Genomic DNA, 17255 nt, shown 5'->3' with positions numbered 1-17255 from the left:
TGTAACTGGGTTTCATGTGTTTGGTTCTGATGTCACCTCCCGCCGCTCGTATCAAACTCTGCCAAGGCTAGCTTTATCCTTCACGAAGTCTCATTTCGACTTCTGAACAAACCGGTTTGAATCTGACCTGCCAACCACTCCAAATCTCCTATCGGCCGTCATTTTGGCGTTTGATTCCTATAGAGCATCCATAACTATCATTTCCCATCACGCCGTCTCCCAGATCGCATGGAAGTTCTTCCACTCCAAGCATGGATAAGCTCCAAAGGCAGCCGCTGGGTTCTCTGTTGACCAAGATTAGAAAGGTTTGTTAACAGATAACAGCCGTGGAATAGGTTCATTCGGACTGACTTTTATCTATTCTACCTAGTCCCGCGTGTTTTTAGTTGGTGCTGGCGGCATTGGTTGTGAGCTGCTGAAAAACCTAGTCCTTACTGGTTTCGGAGAAATCCACATCATAGACCTCGACACAATAGATCTCAGCAATCTGAACAGACAGTTCCTCTTCAGACAAGAGCACATAAAAAAGCCAAAGGCATTAGTATGTATTGTTCATCTTAGCGTGCTTGCATCATAGCTAACCTTATCCTTTCTCGCTATCCAGGTCGCAAAAGAAGTCGCTAGAAAGTTCCGGCGAGACGTATCCCTCCACGCGTATCATGCCGATATCAAAGATCCACAATTCAATGTTGAATTCTTTGAGTCGTTCGATATCGTGTTCAATGCATTGGACAATCTAGATGCGCGCAGACACGTCAATCGCATGTGCCTAACGGCAGACGTTCCTCTGATTGAGAGCGGCACCACAGGGTTTAACGGTCAGGTACAGGTCATAAAAAAGGTAGGAATGCGGTGATTTCTTATCGTGGGCGTCATGGCTTACACTTGGTAGGGGCGTACTGAGTGTTATGACTGCAATGCGAAACAAGTGCCCAAGTCATTCCCAGTATGCACGATACGGAGTACTCCCAGCCAATCCATACATTGCATAGTTTGGGCAAAGAGCTATCTACTACCGTGAGCCTCTTTTTATTTTGATGGTAGCTATTTTGAACCAAGCTAACAACAAGTTCCTAGAGAGCTGTTTGGGGAAAGCGAGAGCGATCCAGGGGAGTTCGACCATTCTGAGGACGCCGAAAATGGTATACCCGTTCTTGGAACACCTATAATTCATTCTTCCAGAACACTGACGTATTTCATTTTCAGCGGAGGAGATTCAAAATTTGCAAAGAGAGGCTCAAGCGTTGCTATCCATTCGCCAATCAATGGGATCTGATGGATTTGGCGAAAAAGTGTTCACAAAAGTCTTCAATGAGGATGTAGACCGCCTACGGAAGATGGAGGACATGTGGAAAACTAGGAAACCGCCCCAGCCTCTATCATTCGATCCCCTTCAGCAAGAAGCGACCGCAGTGGACTCAACTATATCTTCGGATGACCAGAAGATTTGGAGCCTGGTAGAAAATTTCGCAGTCTTCAAAGACAGGTACTGTTATCTCTTTCAGTGCTTACAGTTATTTTTAAGAGCGAGAAACTAACATTATCTAGCCTTGGTCGTCTTTCAAGGAGGCTGCAGGAGCTCGAAGCTGCAGTTACAGATGGATATAAACCTGTGATAGCTTTCGATAAGGATGATGTGGACACACTTGATTTCGTCACGGCAAGCGCAAATCTCCGATCTTACATATTTGGAATCGAAATGAAATCAAAATTTGAGATAAAACGTGAGTACTGAAACAAGCGTCTCGTTAACTTGGGCACCAATGTGCTAAACTCCGCGAGCAGAGATGGCTGGGAACATCATACCAGCAATTGCCACGACAAATGCCATGACGGCAGCAATATGTGTTTTGCAGGCGTTTAAGGTACTGAAGGACGAATATGGCAAAGCAAAAATGGTCAGAGATCCCTTTCGTACATCTCAAACGATTGCTTACGGCGTAATAGGTCTTCCTCGAGCGATCAGGCGTCCGTGCTATAAATACTGCAAATCTGAGCTCCCCTAATCCTCAGTGTCCAGTCTGCAGCGTAGCGCAAGGAAGGGTTTCCATTGACCTCGAAAGAGCTACACTAGACGATTTAGTCCAGGACGTTCTTCGTGGGCAGCTTGGGTATGGCGAAGAGCTCTCAATCAATAACCAGATGGGAACCATCTACGATCCAGATCTTGATGACAACCTGCCGAAGAAACTTAAAGATTTAGGAGTCTCCAATGACAGTTTCCTCACTGTTGTTGATGAGGAGGATGAGAATACCCGAGTGAACCTGGATTTGCTTGTTTCTGAGAGGTAAGAATATCTATCATTACTTAAGTCCTTGTTCTACTGTCTGCGACAAATCTAATTGTTATTTAGACCGTCCACTGACCCAACCACACAACCCATTTCCTTACCATCCAAACCCGACATTCCCAGAAAACTACAGCTTGATATGGATTTAAATACGAATGGCGCCACTTCTACTACTAACGGAAATGGCACGGGAAAACGGAAGCGCGATGCAGACGAAAATCCAGACGATAAAGAAGATAAACCGACAAAGCGCCTTGCAACAATGTCCGTGGCGGATGGTGACGGTGATCTCGCTGAAAAACCTATCATCCTAGAAGATGATTCTGGAACCATTCTGATCGATGAGGACTGAAAATTCAGCCAGTCTTTATGTATTATACAAAAGAAATAAGTTAAACAAGCGCCATCATATCCAGCGACGCGTTGCATTGCATTCGATCGCAAATAAGACATATGAAGGCATCTTCCTCACTCGCCTTTATCCATTCAAATATCATGGAACAGGTGCCATTTCCGTCTTTTCAGCAACGGAAAGAAAAAGGGAAAAGATGGAAACAAAGGCTGCATCAGAGCGAAGGATTTATTGTTCCCCCTTCCTCTTTTCTTATGCCCCTCTTTTTCTTCTTTGTTTCCCTTTGCTTTCTTTTCCTTTTCTTGCTGTGATTTTACGTTTATTTTTGTAATCTTGATCTTCTCGGGGCATATGGCTGGTTAGGGCTTTGGGTATGGATTGGCGGATTTTCATTTTTTAATATTTCCTTGCCTCACCTCTGCACTTTACAAGTTTTCGTTGCATTTCTGCGGGTGAATTAGAGTCGAAAGGAGATTAGAGAGCTAGTTTTGTGCTCAGTGGTTACATGCTATGTTGCTCACGCAGAACGAAGACCAGGCCTAAGATGACTTTACTGCGCAGGGAGATAGACAGTTTTTCAGTAGATCATTGGCCACTGCCTCTGCTTGGGCAGTTGTACTTCTAGCAACGCTTGGATGAAGAAATACATCCCGTTTGACCAAAATCATAAGGACCAGGAACTTGTGAATCCCATTCAACCGCAATCCCTTGCTCCTCTCCATTGATTATACGACTTTTACTTTTCACACCGCACTCAGCCCCCCATCCAGATTCAACACACAGTTATTTGCATATTGATTCGTCACGAGGAAAACCGCCGCATCGGCAACTTCTTCCACCCTGCCAAAACGCTGCAGCGGAATCGCCTGCAGAGCCTGTTCACTCACTGTCGCTTTTAGATCTTGAGTTAAATTCACTAGCGTTAGCCATGTCCTACACTAAGCAAATGACGAAGGAGAAGAGAAGTCAATCATACCATCAACCATCTTCGTCTCGATATACCCGGGCACAATAACATTGGCTCGCAACCTTGCCCATTGCCGTGCGCCAGCGCTCTCCGCTACAATTGCGCGCGTCAGCGCCACCACGCCTGCCTTCGTGGAAGCGTAAGTCGCGGCTCCAACGCCGCCTTTCGTCGCGTGGAGGGATGATATGTTAATTATGCATTTTGTGAAGGAAGTATTATCACCATTGGCATTTGTGAACTTTTGGCGGGAATGGGACCGCATTGCGCGTCGCGCCATGGTACGGCAGGCGAAGATTGTACCTTGAAGGTTTGTGTGGATCATGGCAGTGATGTCCTCGTCCTTGGCTAGGGGGAGGAGAGAGGTATAGGAGATTCCAGCGGCGTTAATGAGGATATCGACCGTGTCCTGTAGAGTGATTTTATGTTTGTATTTGGGGCTATATATAGAAAAGGGAGATTTTCTTTTCTTTTCTTTTCTTTTTTGCTTATGGAACGAAGAAATGTATAATATATACCATTAGTTTTTTAATCTCATCACCCCAGAATGCCGGGTTCCCAACATCCCCAACGGCAAGTGTGAAGTGTTGACCGACGTGAGATATTTCACAGTCCTTCGCAGCCGCAATGCCGACTTCGCGCGGTTGATCGTGTATCACGTTATCATATTCTATACTTTGGACGGGCTGGGTCGCCCTTTCTGCTGTGTCGTGAATATCCCAACTGTCGTTTTGCGGGAGGTTGTCGTTGGATGCTAATGGGAAGTCTCCTTCTAACTCCCTAACAGCGTCCCTTAGTCTTTTCTTGCTCCTCCCGACAAGAATCACCTTTTCTGCTCCCTCGCGTAAAAATCGTTCTGCAATTGCAAAGCCAATGCCGGATGAGCCGCCTGTAACCATACAGGTTAACCCGTTGAGTGGCGGTTGATAAGGAAGCTGCTTCGAGATCCGGTGGGACAAGTTTGAAACACTGACCCTGTCACGACTCGTCGAGAAGCTTCTGGAGAGCTGTGGCTGTCGTAAGAGACAATATGTTGGACCAACTAACCACCCCCGAGCGATTGCATGTCGCCTTTGAGTATGTAACGAACATGTCACGGCCCGGGTCTGAGGATCTAGGAAGCCGTTAGATACCACCCCGCATGGCTGGAGCCGTGAAGGCAATCGAGAGATCCCCGGGAGCATTGTGATAGGTTACTCAACAATAATATATTATTGGAGCGTTAGATAATAGTCCCTAGGTGTTCGAGTTAGTTAATCGTGAAATTCAAGGGATACTGGTGTGAGCCGCCTGCCACTTGCCGGTCCATTCGAATATATATATATATATATAAACTTGAGTCAATGTAAGTATAGTTTATCTTTCCACTTGATTGATTGTCCTAGATTGGGGTTGCTTCGTTAAGCTTTCGATGCTCACAAGATAGTAGGAATTTAGGTGCGTCCGAGCACAAAACGTCGATTTCCACAACCATCCGTGGGTGTAAATTGGGCAGCTAGATAAAATTATAATAAAACTACTAGAATAACAACAAATCGACCTGCTTTTGAATATCGGGGTTGAAAACAAGGAAAAAAGAAAAAAGAAAAAAAATACCAACTTCAAAAAGAATGGACAATCAGGGAATCGAACCCTGGACCACCCCCATCGCTCCTTCCCCATTCGGAATCAGGAAGAGGATGCTAAGGGGGTATTATACCACTAAACCAATTGCCCTGTTCTTGTTGCAAGAGAGCAACTGGCACCGGAAGATATCCATATCATTAGCCGCTTAAAGATAAGCTTAAAATGGAGCCTCAAGATCGATCAATACGCCTGCATATCTATTTTATAGTAACTAACCATCTAACCAGCACCAGCACCAAGATGGATCTACCACTGTTTTAGGCGTTTCATCTCAGTTGTTGCTACCTATATAATCCCTCGCATACTTCCACGGCCATGTCCGCCAAACAGACCCCATCGGAGTACGTCACTCTTGCTTCCAAAGATGGCTTCGAATTCATAATCCCCCGGACCGCCGCCTGCGTGTCTGGCACCATACGGCGAATGCTAGATCCAGCAAGTGAGATATCATTTCACCCATGCCGCCCTGTACCAATTCATGCCTTCATACCTAACCTTGTTTAACTAGGCAACTTTTCTGAAGCCGCCACTGGCCGCTGTGTTTTCGAGAACATGAAGTTTGTGGTTTCCCTCTTCTTGCCCATGTTGAAACCGGCCTTAGCGCGTTTTTAGAGAGCCAAGAGGCAAAAAGCATCACGCTGACAGACAGCTTCCAGTGGAGTCGTGCTTGAGAAAGTGTGTGAATATCTCCTTTACAATGAACGGAATAAGGGCCAGAGCAACGTACCAGACATGGAGTTCCCACTCGAGCTGTGTCTGGAATTATTAATTGCAGCCGATTATTTGGACAGTAGGTTCCTGTTTCCCGCTTATATTGATAGATGATAGGTGGGGTGGCTAACGGTTGGATTTAGCATGAGGTGAAGCGCAGTATATGTGAATATTCGTCATTTTCGTGGAAAAACGGGAAGCCGGCGCCGGCGTTCTCAGGCGTTCTCATACAGAGGATAGTTATAAAAGCCCAGCTTAAGTACAATAAAATGGGGTGTTAGAAGATTCACGGGGTACAAATATAAAATGGGAATTGGCTTCGCATCGAGTGTTCTTGACGCTATCAATCGCGTATTATCCCATCAACGCATCACGTTCCTTCTGGCCAAATCCACGTACAATTTGCGACGCTTTGCCCCGCGTCAGTGTTTCCTGCGTGCCCATAGATTGAAACGTCTAATATTGCAATGGGAAGATTGACCTGGTTTATCTCCAAGCCGATTTGGTCTGTCTTACTCCGTCAGGTAAAGGCAAAACATATGCATCGTTCAGACCAAGTCAAACTGCCGGCTCACATAGCTAGATATCCTGCAGCAAAAAGGGAATCGCTTGGTGGTACGTTTGGGGGGCTTTCGAGATCATATATGATTTTTCTCATTTGCTACGTTTCCGGCGGCTCTCTGCAGCCCCACAAAGACTTTGTATCTATGTTACATTCCTTGCCATATCGATGAGATTACATATCCTCAAATCTCTGACCTCTTGCTTTCTCCAGTCATAATGATTTAAAAGAAGAAGAGGGGAAAAAAAAGCCAACCAAAAACACCTCCTTGATCACAACTTTTCTATCTCCTACGCTCACGGCCACCACCAGCACGGCCATTTTGCCCTCCCCTCCCTCCTCGCCCTCGCCCTCCCCCCTTATTCCCACTGGGCGCACCCTTCTCGTAAACCCGCACCCCAACAAAACCGGCATCCGCCACCCTCAAAAAACTCACAACCCCCTGGTCCACCACCGCCAAGATTACATTCCGCCACCCATGCCGTAGCCGCATATACGTCAGCCGTTCCATCTTCTCGCCGTGCGGCGGGTCGAGCGGCGTGCTTTCCAACAGTGCTGATAACTCGTGGAGAGTGGGAAGGGTAGGGTTGCGGCGGGAGTCGATGACGGCGAGGCGGAAGTCAGGGTTTCCTGGAGTAGATTTGCGGAAGGGGGTAGAGGGTTTGTAGACGTAGTAAGCCAGGCGGTAGGGAGGTGTAGTGTGTTTGGGCGAAGTGGGTTCGGGTTGCTCTGGGTTATGGGCTGTGATTATAGAGAGGGCGCGGTAGATATCATCTGTAAAGGGGGAAGGAAATATGTGGTCAGGGCTGATGATTTTTGGTGGATTTCTAGGACTAGGATGTGGTTTTGGGTTTATGACGCACGATAGTTACGATATATACCTAGCCCGATGACGGGCCCGTGTGCTAAGCGTCGTGCAGGCCCGGTTTCAAATAGTGAGTTGAAAAATCGCGTCAGCAAGTTGATTAACCCCCCGCGGCTCTGCTCCATATGTGCACGTATCCCAGCTCCAGTCGTTGCAACGGCCGCATCAGTTGCAACCTGATTAACCGCCCTGTTGTCATCATTGCCGTCACAGTCATCCCAACTTGGAGCACGAATCACTGCATAACCACCCCTCCTCAGGTTCGCGTAGACAATATACCGTTGCAATGTTAATCCCCCACGTCCGAGGAAGCATGCGTATGCTACTTGTAAACTCATTGGGACTCCTCCGTCCGCATCCTCCACATTTTCTCCATGTTCCGTGACGGCGCCTTTGGCTCCATGTCCTCCCGCCCGCGCAGGCCACCGGACATCCAAGCTGCCCCTTTCCAGTAGGTATAGAGCTTCTTCAGGTAGCAGCCACATGCGATTCCACTGATCGGATCGACCGACGGTCCTAAAATGCTGGCCCCGCGGACTGGGGACACAGACACAGGTGCCCCTACCGACTCCATGAGGTCGAGGGTTTTTCTTTTTCGGAGGCACTATCTGTTCTTCATATCTGTCCTCCACTTTGCAAATTTCCTCCTGTTTCCTTTCCTCGTTAACTGCTACTTGGCCACCACTTTCCGTATCCGCGCTGTCGGATCCTTCAGCGTGCGCCGGCCTTAACAGCCCCGTCGGACAGTAGATGCCCACCACACGCGTTTTCGGGTTGTGTAGCCTTGGGTATGCGAGCGCATTGTGCATAGCATCGCGCGACGCGACGAGGACATCGGTCTGGCGTAGTGTCGGGTTTGGTTCGAAGTCCTTTTCCCCCCGGCGTGGGAGGGAGGCTGGTTGGTTCGGGTCAGGGAGGCTACGGTCATGATGGGTCAGCCAGGAGGGAAATCGAGCTTGTTTATTTAAAGCTGGAGGTCGTAGTGCCGTGTTACATACAAGGACAGAGAATTCAGGAAGCGGAAGTCTTGAGTTTCGTCGGATAGGTCTTGGTCTATGTGGGCGGATTGGTCGTGGGAGGAGGGAGGTTGGATGAGGGCATCTTCGTCAGCGTCGGCCATGGTGCTCTAGCACTATGGAGTGGATAGATCCTTCGCAGAGGTGTTTAGCAGACAAAGGTTGATGTAGCTTCGTTTTTGATTCAGCCATCTGTAATTGGGGTTGCGATTGGAAAGAAGAGCTGGTGTCTCTGTAAGACAGTGAGCTCAAAAAAATCATTTCGATTACGGTGAAGTTACGTGACGCCCTTATCGATAACGGAAACAACCATACACTACTATAACAATACGAACGACATTTCGCTCCTATTAGAGATTGCAAATGTCCCACTTTCTTTTAGAGAAGATAATGTGAGACAAATAACGAATTAATTTATCCCATGAATTTAACGTTTCCTCCTTAATACCATCCTTACCTCTCTGAACCTGCATCTCTCCAGCTCCCCGCCACCCCACCAACAAAGCCGTATTGACTGGACACGAGCATCTCCCATTTCTTTCATATATCAGATGCCCCCTCTTCCACTAGCTGTTTCTCCCAGCGCGACATCGCCTGATCTAATCGCCCAAGTAAGCCTCTGGTGAACTCACAATCAGATAACCCTTCCTCCCTTTTTTCCCAATCCATCCCTGTTCGACTCGCTTGGCGCCGTATATCTTAATTATTGCGCCCCTTTCCTAGATATCCACAAATCTGTCCAACACCCTTTCGACCTTCGGGCGTGGCTCTGTTCAGTATGCTGCCGTGCTGGATATGTTGAGAGGGGCTATTCAGGAGCTAGAGATGGAGGGGGGAGGGGAAGAGACGCAGGATGTTACCGCTATAAATGGTGGTGGTGGTGAAGAAACAGCAATAGTGAATGTTATTGAGGACCTGAGGAAGCTATTGGAAAGGGGCTTGAAGGTTTAATATCTGAATGTTTTATGAAGAACGATGATGAATGATGATGACATCTTGGCTTTTCTTTTTTCGTTTTTTACCCCCCTACTTTTATTGTTTTCACGTATTTCAGGAGAAATGCAAAGTAAAAGAAAATGATGTATGACCAAAAAAATGAAAAGTGTGATATATATATAACAGTAAAGACTGAAAACATAAAAAATAATTTTATTGAGCTCGCTTCTCATGTTCTCTCTTGTCCGTCCAGCTTCTACAGCTAACTCCTTTGAAAATAGTCAAAACGTTGACATAGATACAGACATACGCGCGGGCATGGCGTTCACATCCAGATCCATTTCTTTATAATATGAAATAAGAGTACATAAACCAAGAGGCGAGAAAAGTTCCCAAGATGATATACGGAAATGTGGAGTAGGTAAATAGAGGTTAAAGCGTTAAGGTCACAACTTGTAGCATTGGGAAGGGGGTGAGAAAATGTTTGAATGTAGTTGAAGAGAAAAAAATGAAAAGTGAAAAAAAAAAAAAAAAATCAATGAAGGTCTTCCACCAGGGTGTGGGATTGAAACGAAAAAAAATGGATATACTGGAATAGGGTAGAACATGGGAGAAACATCAAAAAATAAAAAAATAAAATAAAAGAGGTTAGGAAAATTCAGAACCAATATTCAAGCGCCTGGACCCCGCTCCCATTTCATATTCCATCCCATCACACAGTAAAGCAGGAGGATGAAGAAAAACATGACAAAAGAAAAGAAACCACCGAATAGCTAACAGATGCCAATCGCAAAAGACCCGAATAGAGCATGTCCATACAAGAACTCCAACACACTCCAATGCCAGTACCGAAAAAAATAAAATAAAATAAAGAAGCAAAACAAACAGTGGGAAATATGTCCAAATAATGTTTCCCTCCTAGTTTCCCAGCCAGGTCCCCGTGACTAAATACTATGAGATCCTGGCATAACTGAGTTTTGTTCGAAGGTGACCGATTGGAAGGTCTTTCTCCAGATCAACGAATCCCGAGAGATACGGAGGGGGAAGGTGGGAAATGTAGGAATTGAAACATGCAAAGGGGATGGATCCACGGACAAGTTCATGATCGTAAGTATATAGATAGATGAGTTTGAATAGAGGTGTAAAAAGGGATGTCCCATATCTTCCGAATGGTTGGAGACAGGCATTCGTCTTCGTTTTGAATGTCATGGCAAATTGATATTCCCGCCGTTCTGTTATTCGCTGGCTGCGCTGTAATGTTACTTTTCTAAGACATTATTTTACTCTTTCGGAATATCTGAAATTTGTTCGTTTGCGAGACGTGCATGAGTGGAAGGGATAGACGATATAATCCCGCTGACAAGATGAAAAAAGTAAAAGCCAGATGGACGATCGATCTGGGCCAAGAATAATGGCCATTTATATATAAATAGATGAAATCTCGCCTCGGGGGTGGAGACAAATCGAGATGCTGGTCATTCGATCACTGGCTTTTTCACATTGCCAACTATGGCCACACCTAGGTATTTTAGAGCTTGAGGATCATGGACTCGGATTATCGTAGGCAGTGGTAGCATTGGATTGTCCGGGTTAATGTTGCCGGCGTTCTCAGCAGCTATCCGGACGGCATCCATTTCTTGTATGCATCCTGCGTGGTCGAATGGACATACCACTATGGGCTGTCGCAGAACGATATCTCTGGCTGACGTTAGATGTGCCTGAATCGGAAAATGTTAGTGGAGATCAGTAAATTAAAGGTTTTGATAATCAAATTAGCTATATATCCCGTCGCACCTTAACAGTTAAGTAGTATTCGATTTTATATAGTGACGCGGTAGTAGTGAAGCCGTTGACAGCGTACATCGGGAACGCCGGCTTCCCTCGCGGTAGGATTCCTTCTGAATCTCTTAGATCTCTTGAGGGAAATACAAGACCTAAATTGGTGATATATCCCGCTTCGGGTAACTTCATATTAACGCTCTCTGCTCGCTTTGTGAGGGTTTTAGTTTTGCGTTGCGGTTCGTCACCCTCATGGTTATAGATGATCTCTTCATCGATAGAAATGGTGATTTTTTGTATCGTCACTCGTCGAGCCTTGTTCATCCAATCCGGGTTTGGAGAGAGCTTGACACACACACTGATTGGATCCAGGGGCCCAAATGACCAGCGCGGAATCGATATCCCTAGAGTTACCAAATGGTCTGAGACCTTTTCCGATGATTCGGGCCGGTTGAACATGCCAAAGCTCGAGATGGTATCGTATCTCGAGATTGGGACAGGAAATGCATATTTTTTTTGCTCCGCCGGACCTTGCTGCACCATTACCACCAGCTCATAATATGTCTCTGCCGTTCTACTGGGTAACTGGAGGCTTGCTGGAGGCAGCCGCCGAGACGACTCTTGCCCAGGTTTCCCAAAGGGAATGAATAACACGAAAGGGAGGTCCATGGCAATTATCTCTTCATGGTCGCGGCCCATTGCACATCTAAAAAGCAGCATCTCCTTTCCCACAATATCCGTAATTTCCTTTCGGGGCGCAGCTAGATGTCTCTTCGTTACCGAATCTGCGGAAGGGTGTATCGTTTCTCGTCGTTGGAGGCATATTGTAACCATGGAGATGTTGACTGGTGCTGAAATACCTGCGCTAGGGCGAATCTCGACCTTACCTTCGATGCGCGGCTGTACAATTTTTTTTTTTTTAAAAAAAAAGAAAAGGTTAGCAACAAGGACAAAACTCGGGTCACAAATGTTTATTCACCGGCCAGCGCCCGCGAACTTGAACTCCGACAGGACTCATGGCGATTTAAACGGAGAGAGGGAGGGGGGAATCACCAGAGTCGCAGATATGCCAGGGTATCCAACGAGAAAATGACCGTTGGGGGGCCCTGACACGCGCACGAATGCGGCCATCTTTCTCCGGAGCTTCCTCCTAATTGACCATTAGACGTGGCTGGGGGAGCCTGGTGCGATTTAGGAGTGTTTTGTGCTGATGATAGCTGTCGATAGCGTTGACTATGGCGGGAAGGTTGGAGTTGGTGCATGAAGGACCTAGAATAAAATAAAGGCCTTGGTTTCCTGTCTCCCTGCCCGCCCTGTTTGGGTTTGGGCGGGTGTTCTGGCGCCTGACGGCAGAAAGTGGGTATGAATGACGAATCGCTGGGCGGGCGCTTAAGAGTGAGGGAATGGATGGAGCGTAAGTTCAGCCCTCAGCCAACAGGAGATTATATGGAAGAGACACGAAAAATCTAAAGAAGTTGTCAAGGACTCCAAGGCTCAAAAGGAGTTGATTGTGCAATCTGTTCTGACTGGTGCGAAAGACGTCTGGGTAGTCGGTGGTGAGCAGTGTGCTTGGGCTGAGATGGGCAAGCCTAGATGAGTAAACACGCCTATTGGTGGCTGGGCGGATAAGCTTGCCAGGGATTGGCCGAGGTTAGGGTCTGGCTGGACAGGCCCCTGGAGGAGGGGAGAGGAGGGTGGGCGCAGCGATTGATGTTTTGTTTCCTCCGCTGCGGAAGAGGCTGTCAACCAGCTGGGTGAAACAGGAATAGGGGAGGAGGTCGCCTAGGAGACTGGGAGGATTTGGAGTCGACGGAGTGGCGGAATGATGAACACGAGGTTGAAGAACGGGCTAGAGGTGGGTGGCTTCAACGGCTGCCGCTTTGTTCGAATAATTCTTGCAGGAGGCGGCTCTGATGATCGCCTTGCATTGCCCACAACCACGGGGCAAAGACAAAGGACATCGGACTTTTTGTTCCCTTCCGTGATGTTGCTGATGCAGTGTTGACGTTGTTGGTGATGGTTTTCCCTGTGGGGAAAGGGAGATTTCCTTGTATGATACCGTATGTACGGTACGCCAGCGGCGAGGAGGGCGGGACCCATGTATGTACCCGGTACAAGCGCCCTGACCCTTTGGGGTCTGCTTTTGTGGTGGGGTTTGAGCCTCATTCTGGTTCCAAATACTACTACGTATTGCCAATACCGCCCATGCTCGCAAATTAGATCACAGACAAATCCTGTGCATTCAATTCGGCTTCATCCTCTTGAAATAATGAACTGGGAATTTCGCCCATGCCCGATGTTGCACGCTCCAATACCCTTGAAATAGTTCATGCCCGTGACAGAGCGCCTACTTACTGCCTGTCATCTAAAAAATGAAGTAAGCTTCACAAAACCAAAGAATGAGCAACGCTGGGTACTAAGTACCACTACCAGTAGTCAAGGGAGTGAAGAATATAGATCCCAGCGTGTGATATGTACAGTACGATACACAGTACATGCACAAGTTATTGATGCGGAACATTGCGAGCTATCCATCTACCATCTTGATCTCGGATTCCACGATCTTAGCCTTGCTGTGGGATTTGATTTGGTTTTGCGAGGTTGCGGCTCAACTTCTGCAAACTTACTGACTATTTAGCTGGCGATAGCCCAATGCTCGGTTTCGTATATTTGGAGAAGGATGCAAACAGTCGATGCGGTACGATGCGTACGGGCTGGCACTGGATATATATACATATATTTATATCTAAGTATGCATGTATAGATGTATGGAAACAGCGACTAAGAAACAATATTGCCGCGCAATTGAAATCGAAGATGACCACTTAGACGAGAGTATCGGCGCCGGAGACGATAGAGGAAGCTGTACAGCAAGAACCTCCGACTGCTACTCTTTGAAGGAAGACGAGCAGTGGTAGATAAAGTTGATATCGATGGGGTGTGTTCGAGTTATCAAATCAGATAAGATTTGATGTAACTAACGTATCATGTGATATCGAATTGTCGGCGCAAACAACTTGAAACCAGAGAACATCGAGCAATACATATTGCTAAATCCATTATCAGCTTGATTGAGTGCGATCTGCCGTTTATTAGTAAGGGGCGGTTTCCAGTATGTCTGTGACGGTAAGCTATCGGCTATCCTTCGTCGCTTCCCCCCAAACAGAGCTGATACATTCCCTGCCAACCCAGCTCCATACCACCCATGGCGATCTCAAAGTAGAAGTGTTCCATGAAGCAACACCAAAGACTGCAGAGGTACATAAACTCTACGAAATCTAAACGAGCCTTTAACATCACCCTCCCTTCACCGCCTCTACTGACAAGAAAAAATATAAATATATATACACGGATGGACCACAGAACTTCCTCGCTCTGTGCGCCTCAGGCGCCTACAACAACACCCCCTTCCACCGCTTGATCCCCTCCTTCATGATCCAAGGCGGCGATATCTCGCTCTCTAAGAGCAGAAACCCTTCCGCCCTTCCCTTCGACATCCCCAAAGGCGGCACATCCATCTACCACCCGACCCCGCTCGCCCATGAAATCCGCCTCCCGACCATCCGCCACAACACCCGCGGCATCCTCAGCATGGCGAGCAAGTCGGTGAAATCGCAATCCGCGTCTGGCGCCACGGAGACCACGGAGGTTAATGGGAGCCAGTTTTTCATCACGTTTGCGCCTGCGCCGCATTTGGATGGGAAGAGTACGGTTTTCGGCAAGGTGTTGGCCGCGGGTGAGGGGGAACCGGGCGGTGCGGTGCTGGAGAGGCTGGAGAAGGCGAAGGTGAAGATTGATAAGAAAGGGAGGGTTGTGCAGCCGTCGTCGATGGGAGAGGAGGAGGTGAAGGAGCAGGCGTGGGAAGCTGTGGGGATTGAGAGGGTGACTATTCACGCGAATCCGTTTGCGGTGTGATGATGAATTGAATCTGGTTTATTTTTGCAACCCTTCTTTGAGGGCGGTGGATTTGATACACTATGCCTGGATCGGAAGTACCACTTCAACTTAAACGTTGCATTCACACGGCGATACATAACCCACGATCGAGACTATCAGCCCTGTTCCCATTCTCAGGAAAATCCCCTCCCTATGAATGAGTACACTAGGGATGAATTTGCCTGATCGAGAGCAGCTGTTTAATTCCTTGTATTAATATACCGAATTTATGACGGCTTGATCTCCTCGGATGAGGAAGGGGACAATGAGGAATGAAACGGCTTACATGGATGGAATGTACGATAAAATTAAGTTCTTTGAGGTTGAGGTGCGAATACATTGCTTCGCGGTAGCAATTCTATTTTACTATTTTATCTATCTAGCATGTGCAGAAATTTATAGCACAATAGCATGGGATACAGAGGGTGGGAAGAAATAAAAGTGAAGGAGATAGGCAGTGACGGCGGTACAGAAATAGCAACGATGGTATTTCTCTTGGTTCATATTTGTCGTCGCCCTGGTAAAACGGCAAAACTGTAACGCCATTCCCAGGTCATACAGCGAACAACGAAAATGAATGCAAAAATCAGTCATAATTTGGCGTCTGCTTCAGCAGGCGGAAGGATTTCAGTTTTGATATTCTCATCATAACCCTCAGTTTTCATATCTCTCAAGCCTAAGTCGTCCTCCTCTTCATCTGTGCGCGTGTAGTCCTCGATCTTAAGTCGCGGATCTGGTTCGGGCGCATACAAATCTTGCACATAACTGTTGGCAAGCGGATCCTCTAATGTAATGCTGAATTTTAGTTCACCCTTGATGGCGGAATTGAGGCGTGCAAAGAACCGATCCCAAATCGCCTTCTCGCTCTCCTGCATGGAGTCACCAGGCGCAAGGTCCTCGTCTCCCGTCTCGAAAATTTGCCCGTGAAGCTGGTCCCGAACCTGGGTGAGAAGACCCTCTACAGTTGTGAATCTCCCTCCAAGCGTGCCTGGCTGCACAGAAAGATCGAGCTCGCTGCTCATGAGCGCACATGTGGCTGACTTCAAAAGGTCGCGGGAGAGGTCCTCAGGCCCTGTTACTTCAAGTGTGATTCTGCGTCCCTGCCCTGGGATAGCGCCACCTGTTTTCACTTCATTGGTGCGGTATCCGCAGTGTTCGCAAACAGTGCTCCAGATAAACACCTCCTGGAAGTGTGGAATATTAACCTTCTGCATGTTGACGACACAGACATTGGTGCAACCGGGGCATTCTGACGGCAGGGAATAAACGTGGCCATCGATGATGTCAAGGTCATCGGGATCTCCTGCTGAAATGGTCATATTTTTTCCTTCGCTCTCTACAGAAAGTCCAAGCTCCTCGTTTTGCTCACGAGTCCTCGGGTAATCATGGCGCTTATATCGTCCTTTTTCATCGTGCGGTGCTGGCGAAATCCATGAGTTTCCAGACGGGTCGTCGAGGGAAATTGTAAACGGGAAGGAAGATCCCTCGATCATCAGCTTCAATTTTTGAATGACACCATCAAGCGCTTTGTGTAGTTCTGGGTCGACATCTTTGCGAGCGGGCTGCTCAGCGTCCAACTGGGAGAAGATTTTGGTCAAAATTCCTTCAATAGTTGTCAACTGCCCAGATTCTTTTGGCATTTCAATGCCCAAAGTTTCAACTCGGAATATTGCCGAATCGCCCTTGACAACTTGACGTTGGAAATCCTGCAAGGTCGTCACCTCAAGCGTATATCTTGTGCCCTGTTCTTGGATCTCGCCAGCCGACTTAATCGAGTTATTCTTGAATTGACAATGGGAGCAGTCGAACGACTCTAAAAGGACGTCTCGGAAAAACGGAATTTTGATCAAAAGAAGCCTAGTAATTCCCTATGATGTGATGATCATTAGACATGTCCGATTCAGACAAATAATGCATAGATGTATCAACACGTAATCGTACATTTTCCTGACAGTTCATGCAAAGACTTTCTAATTGCATCAGTCCAGTCTCATCGTCCAGTTCGATCTTATTGTTGGTATCGCTCTCATCGGCCTGTTTCTGTGCAGATACAGTGTCAGGATCCATGGTTCTTAACTGGGCGTTGAGTTTTGCAGATTTATGCGATGTGTTTAGGGTAGAAGCGAAATCTGCGCTGTGGGTTTCCTTGACATGGGAAGGTCGAGGGGAAATGGCATTCCACACTCTCAAGTCGATGGCTTTTATAATCTTGACTCA

At 47.2% G+C, this 17255-nt stretch overlaps 9 protein-coding genes and 1 non-coding gene across 10 annotated transcripts; 4 read left to right on the top strand and 6 right to left on the bottom strand.

Annotated features, from left to right (window-relative positions):
- Positions 1–251: 251 nt before the first annotated feature.
- HCBG_05831 (ubiquitin-activating enzyme) lies at positions 252–2643 on the top strand (the record flags this gene model as incomplete). The annotated part of the gene is made up of 10 exons (XM_045432880.1): positions 252–305; positions 371–541; positions 605–841; positions 893–1017; positions 1078–1142; positions 1207–1486; positions 1549–1724; positions 1786–1898; positions 1948–2288; positions 2355–2643. The coding sequence occupies 10 exons, from the start codon at positions 252–254 to the stop codon at positions 2641–2643; spliced, it is 1851 nt and encodes a 616-aa protein (XP_045286048.1).
- Positions 2644–3386: 743 nt separating this feature from the next.
- HCBG_05830 (3-oxoacyl-acyl carrier protein reductase) lies at positions 3387–5005 on the bottom strand (the record flags this gene model as incomplete). The annotated part of the gene is made up of 4 exons (XM_045432879.1): positions 3387–3535; positions 3620–4016; positions 4126–4843; positions 4909–5005. The coding sequence occupies 3 exons, from the start codon at positions 4789–4791 to the stop codon at positions 3387–3389; spliced, it is 1212 nt and encodes a 403-aa protein (XP_045286047.1).
- A 213-nt stretch (positions 5006–5218) lies between these two features.
- HCBG_11043 lies at positions 5219–5323 on the bottom strand. The gene has a single exon. It is a non-coding gene; the product is annotated as a tRNA-Ala (tRNA).
- A 133-nt stretch (positions 5324–5456) lies between these two features.
- HCBG_05829 (uncharacterized protein) lies at positions 5457–6468 on the top strand (the record flags this gene model as incomplete). Its single annotated transcript, XM_045432878.1, has 4 exons — positions 5457–5672; positions 5742–5790; positions 5890–6023; positions 6088–6468. The coding sequence occupies 4 exons, from the start codon at positions 5549–5551 to the stop codon at positions 6090–6092; spliced, it is 312 nt and encodes a 103-aa protein (XP_045286046.1).
- A 321-nt stretch (positions 6469–6789) lies between these two features.
- HCBG_05828 (uncharacterized protein) lies at positions 6790–8491 on the bottom strand (the record flags this gene model as incomplete). The annotated part of the gene is made up of 3 exons (XM_045432877.1): positions 6790–7280; positions 7388–8289; positions 8370–8491. The coding sequence occupies 3 exons, from the start codon at positions 8489–8491 to the stop codon at positions 6790–6792; spliced, it is 1515 nt and encodes a 504-aa protein (XP_045286045.1).
- Positions 8492–8752: 261 nt separating this feature from the next.
- Positions 8753–9378, top strand: HCBG_05827 (uncharacterized protein; the record flags this gene model as incomplete). The annotated part of the gene is made up of 2 exons (XM_045432876.1): positions 8753–8998; positions 9111–9378. 2 exons carry the CDS (start codon positions 8939–8941, stop codon positions 9336–9338), a joined length of 288 nt encoding a protein of 95 aa, XP_045286044.1.
- Positions 9379–10798: 1420 nt separating this feature from the next.
- HCBG_05826 (arrestin domain-containing protein) lies at positions 10799–12233 on the bottom strand (the record flags this gene model as incomplete). The annotated part of the gene is made up of 3 exons (XM_045432875.1): positions 10799–11041; positions 11118–12002; positions 12156–12233. 3 exons carry the CDS (start codon positions 12231–12233, stop codon positions 10799–10801), a joined length of 1206 nt encoding a protein of 401 aa, XP_045286043.1.
- Positions 12234–12884: 651 nt separating this feature from the next.
- HCBG_05825 (uncharacterized protein) lies at positions 12885–13268 on the bottom strand (the record flags this gene model as incomplete). Its single annotated transcript, XM_045432874.1, has 1 exon — positions 12885–13268. One exon carries the CDS (start codon positions 13266–13268, stop codon positions 12885–12887), a length of 384 nt encoding a protein of 127 aa, XP_045286042.1.
- A 948-nt stretch (positions 13269–14216) lies between these two features.
- On the top strand, positions 14217–15299 carry HCBG_05824 (peptidyl-prolyl cis-trans isomerase-like protein 3; the record flags this gene model as incomplete). Its single annotated transcript, XM_045432873.1, has 3 exons — positions 14217–14228; positions 14295–14360; positions 14466–15299. 3 exons carry the CDS (start codon positions 14217–14219, stop codon positions 15015–15017), a joined length of 630 nt encoding a protein of 209 aa, XP_045286041.1.
- Positions 15300–15363: 64 nt separating this feature from the next.
- On the bottom strand, positions 15364–17105 carry HCBG_05823 (zinc finger protein; the record flags this gene model as incomplete). The annotated part of the gene is made up of 2 exons (XM_045432872.1): positions 15364–16906; positions 16980–17105. 2 exons carry the CDS (start codon positions 17103–17105, stop codon positions 15629–15631), a joined length of 1404 nt encoding a protein of 467 aa, XP_045286040.1.
- Positions 17106–17255: the final 150 nt, after the last annotated feature.

The sequence above is a fragment of the Histoplasma capsulatum genome, assembly GCF_000150115.1.
Source record: "Histoplasma capsulatum G186AR genomic scaffold supercont2.8, whole genome shotgun sequence".
NCBI classification, from domain to species: Eukaryota; Fungi; Ascomycota; class Eurotiomycetes; order Onygenales; family Ajellomycetaceae; genus Histoplasma; species Histoplasma capsulatum.
Note: the sequence above shows the minus strand (reverse complement) of the source record. Positions and strands in the feature narration are given on the sequence as shown.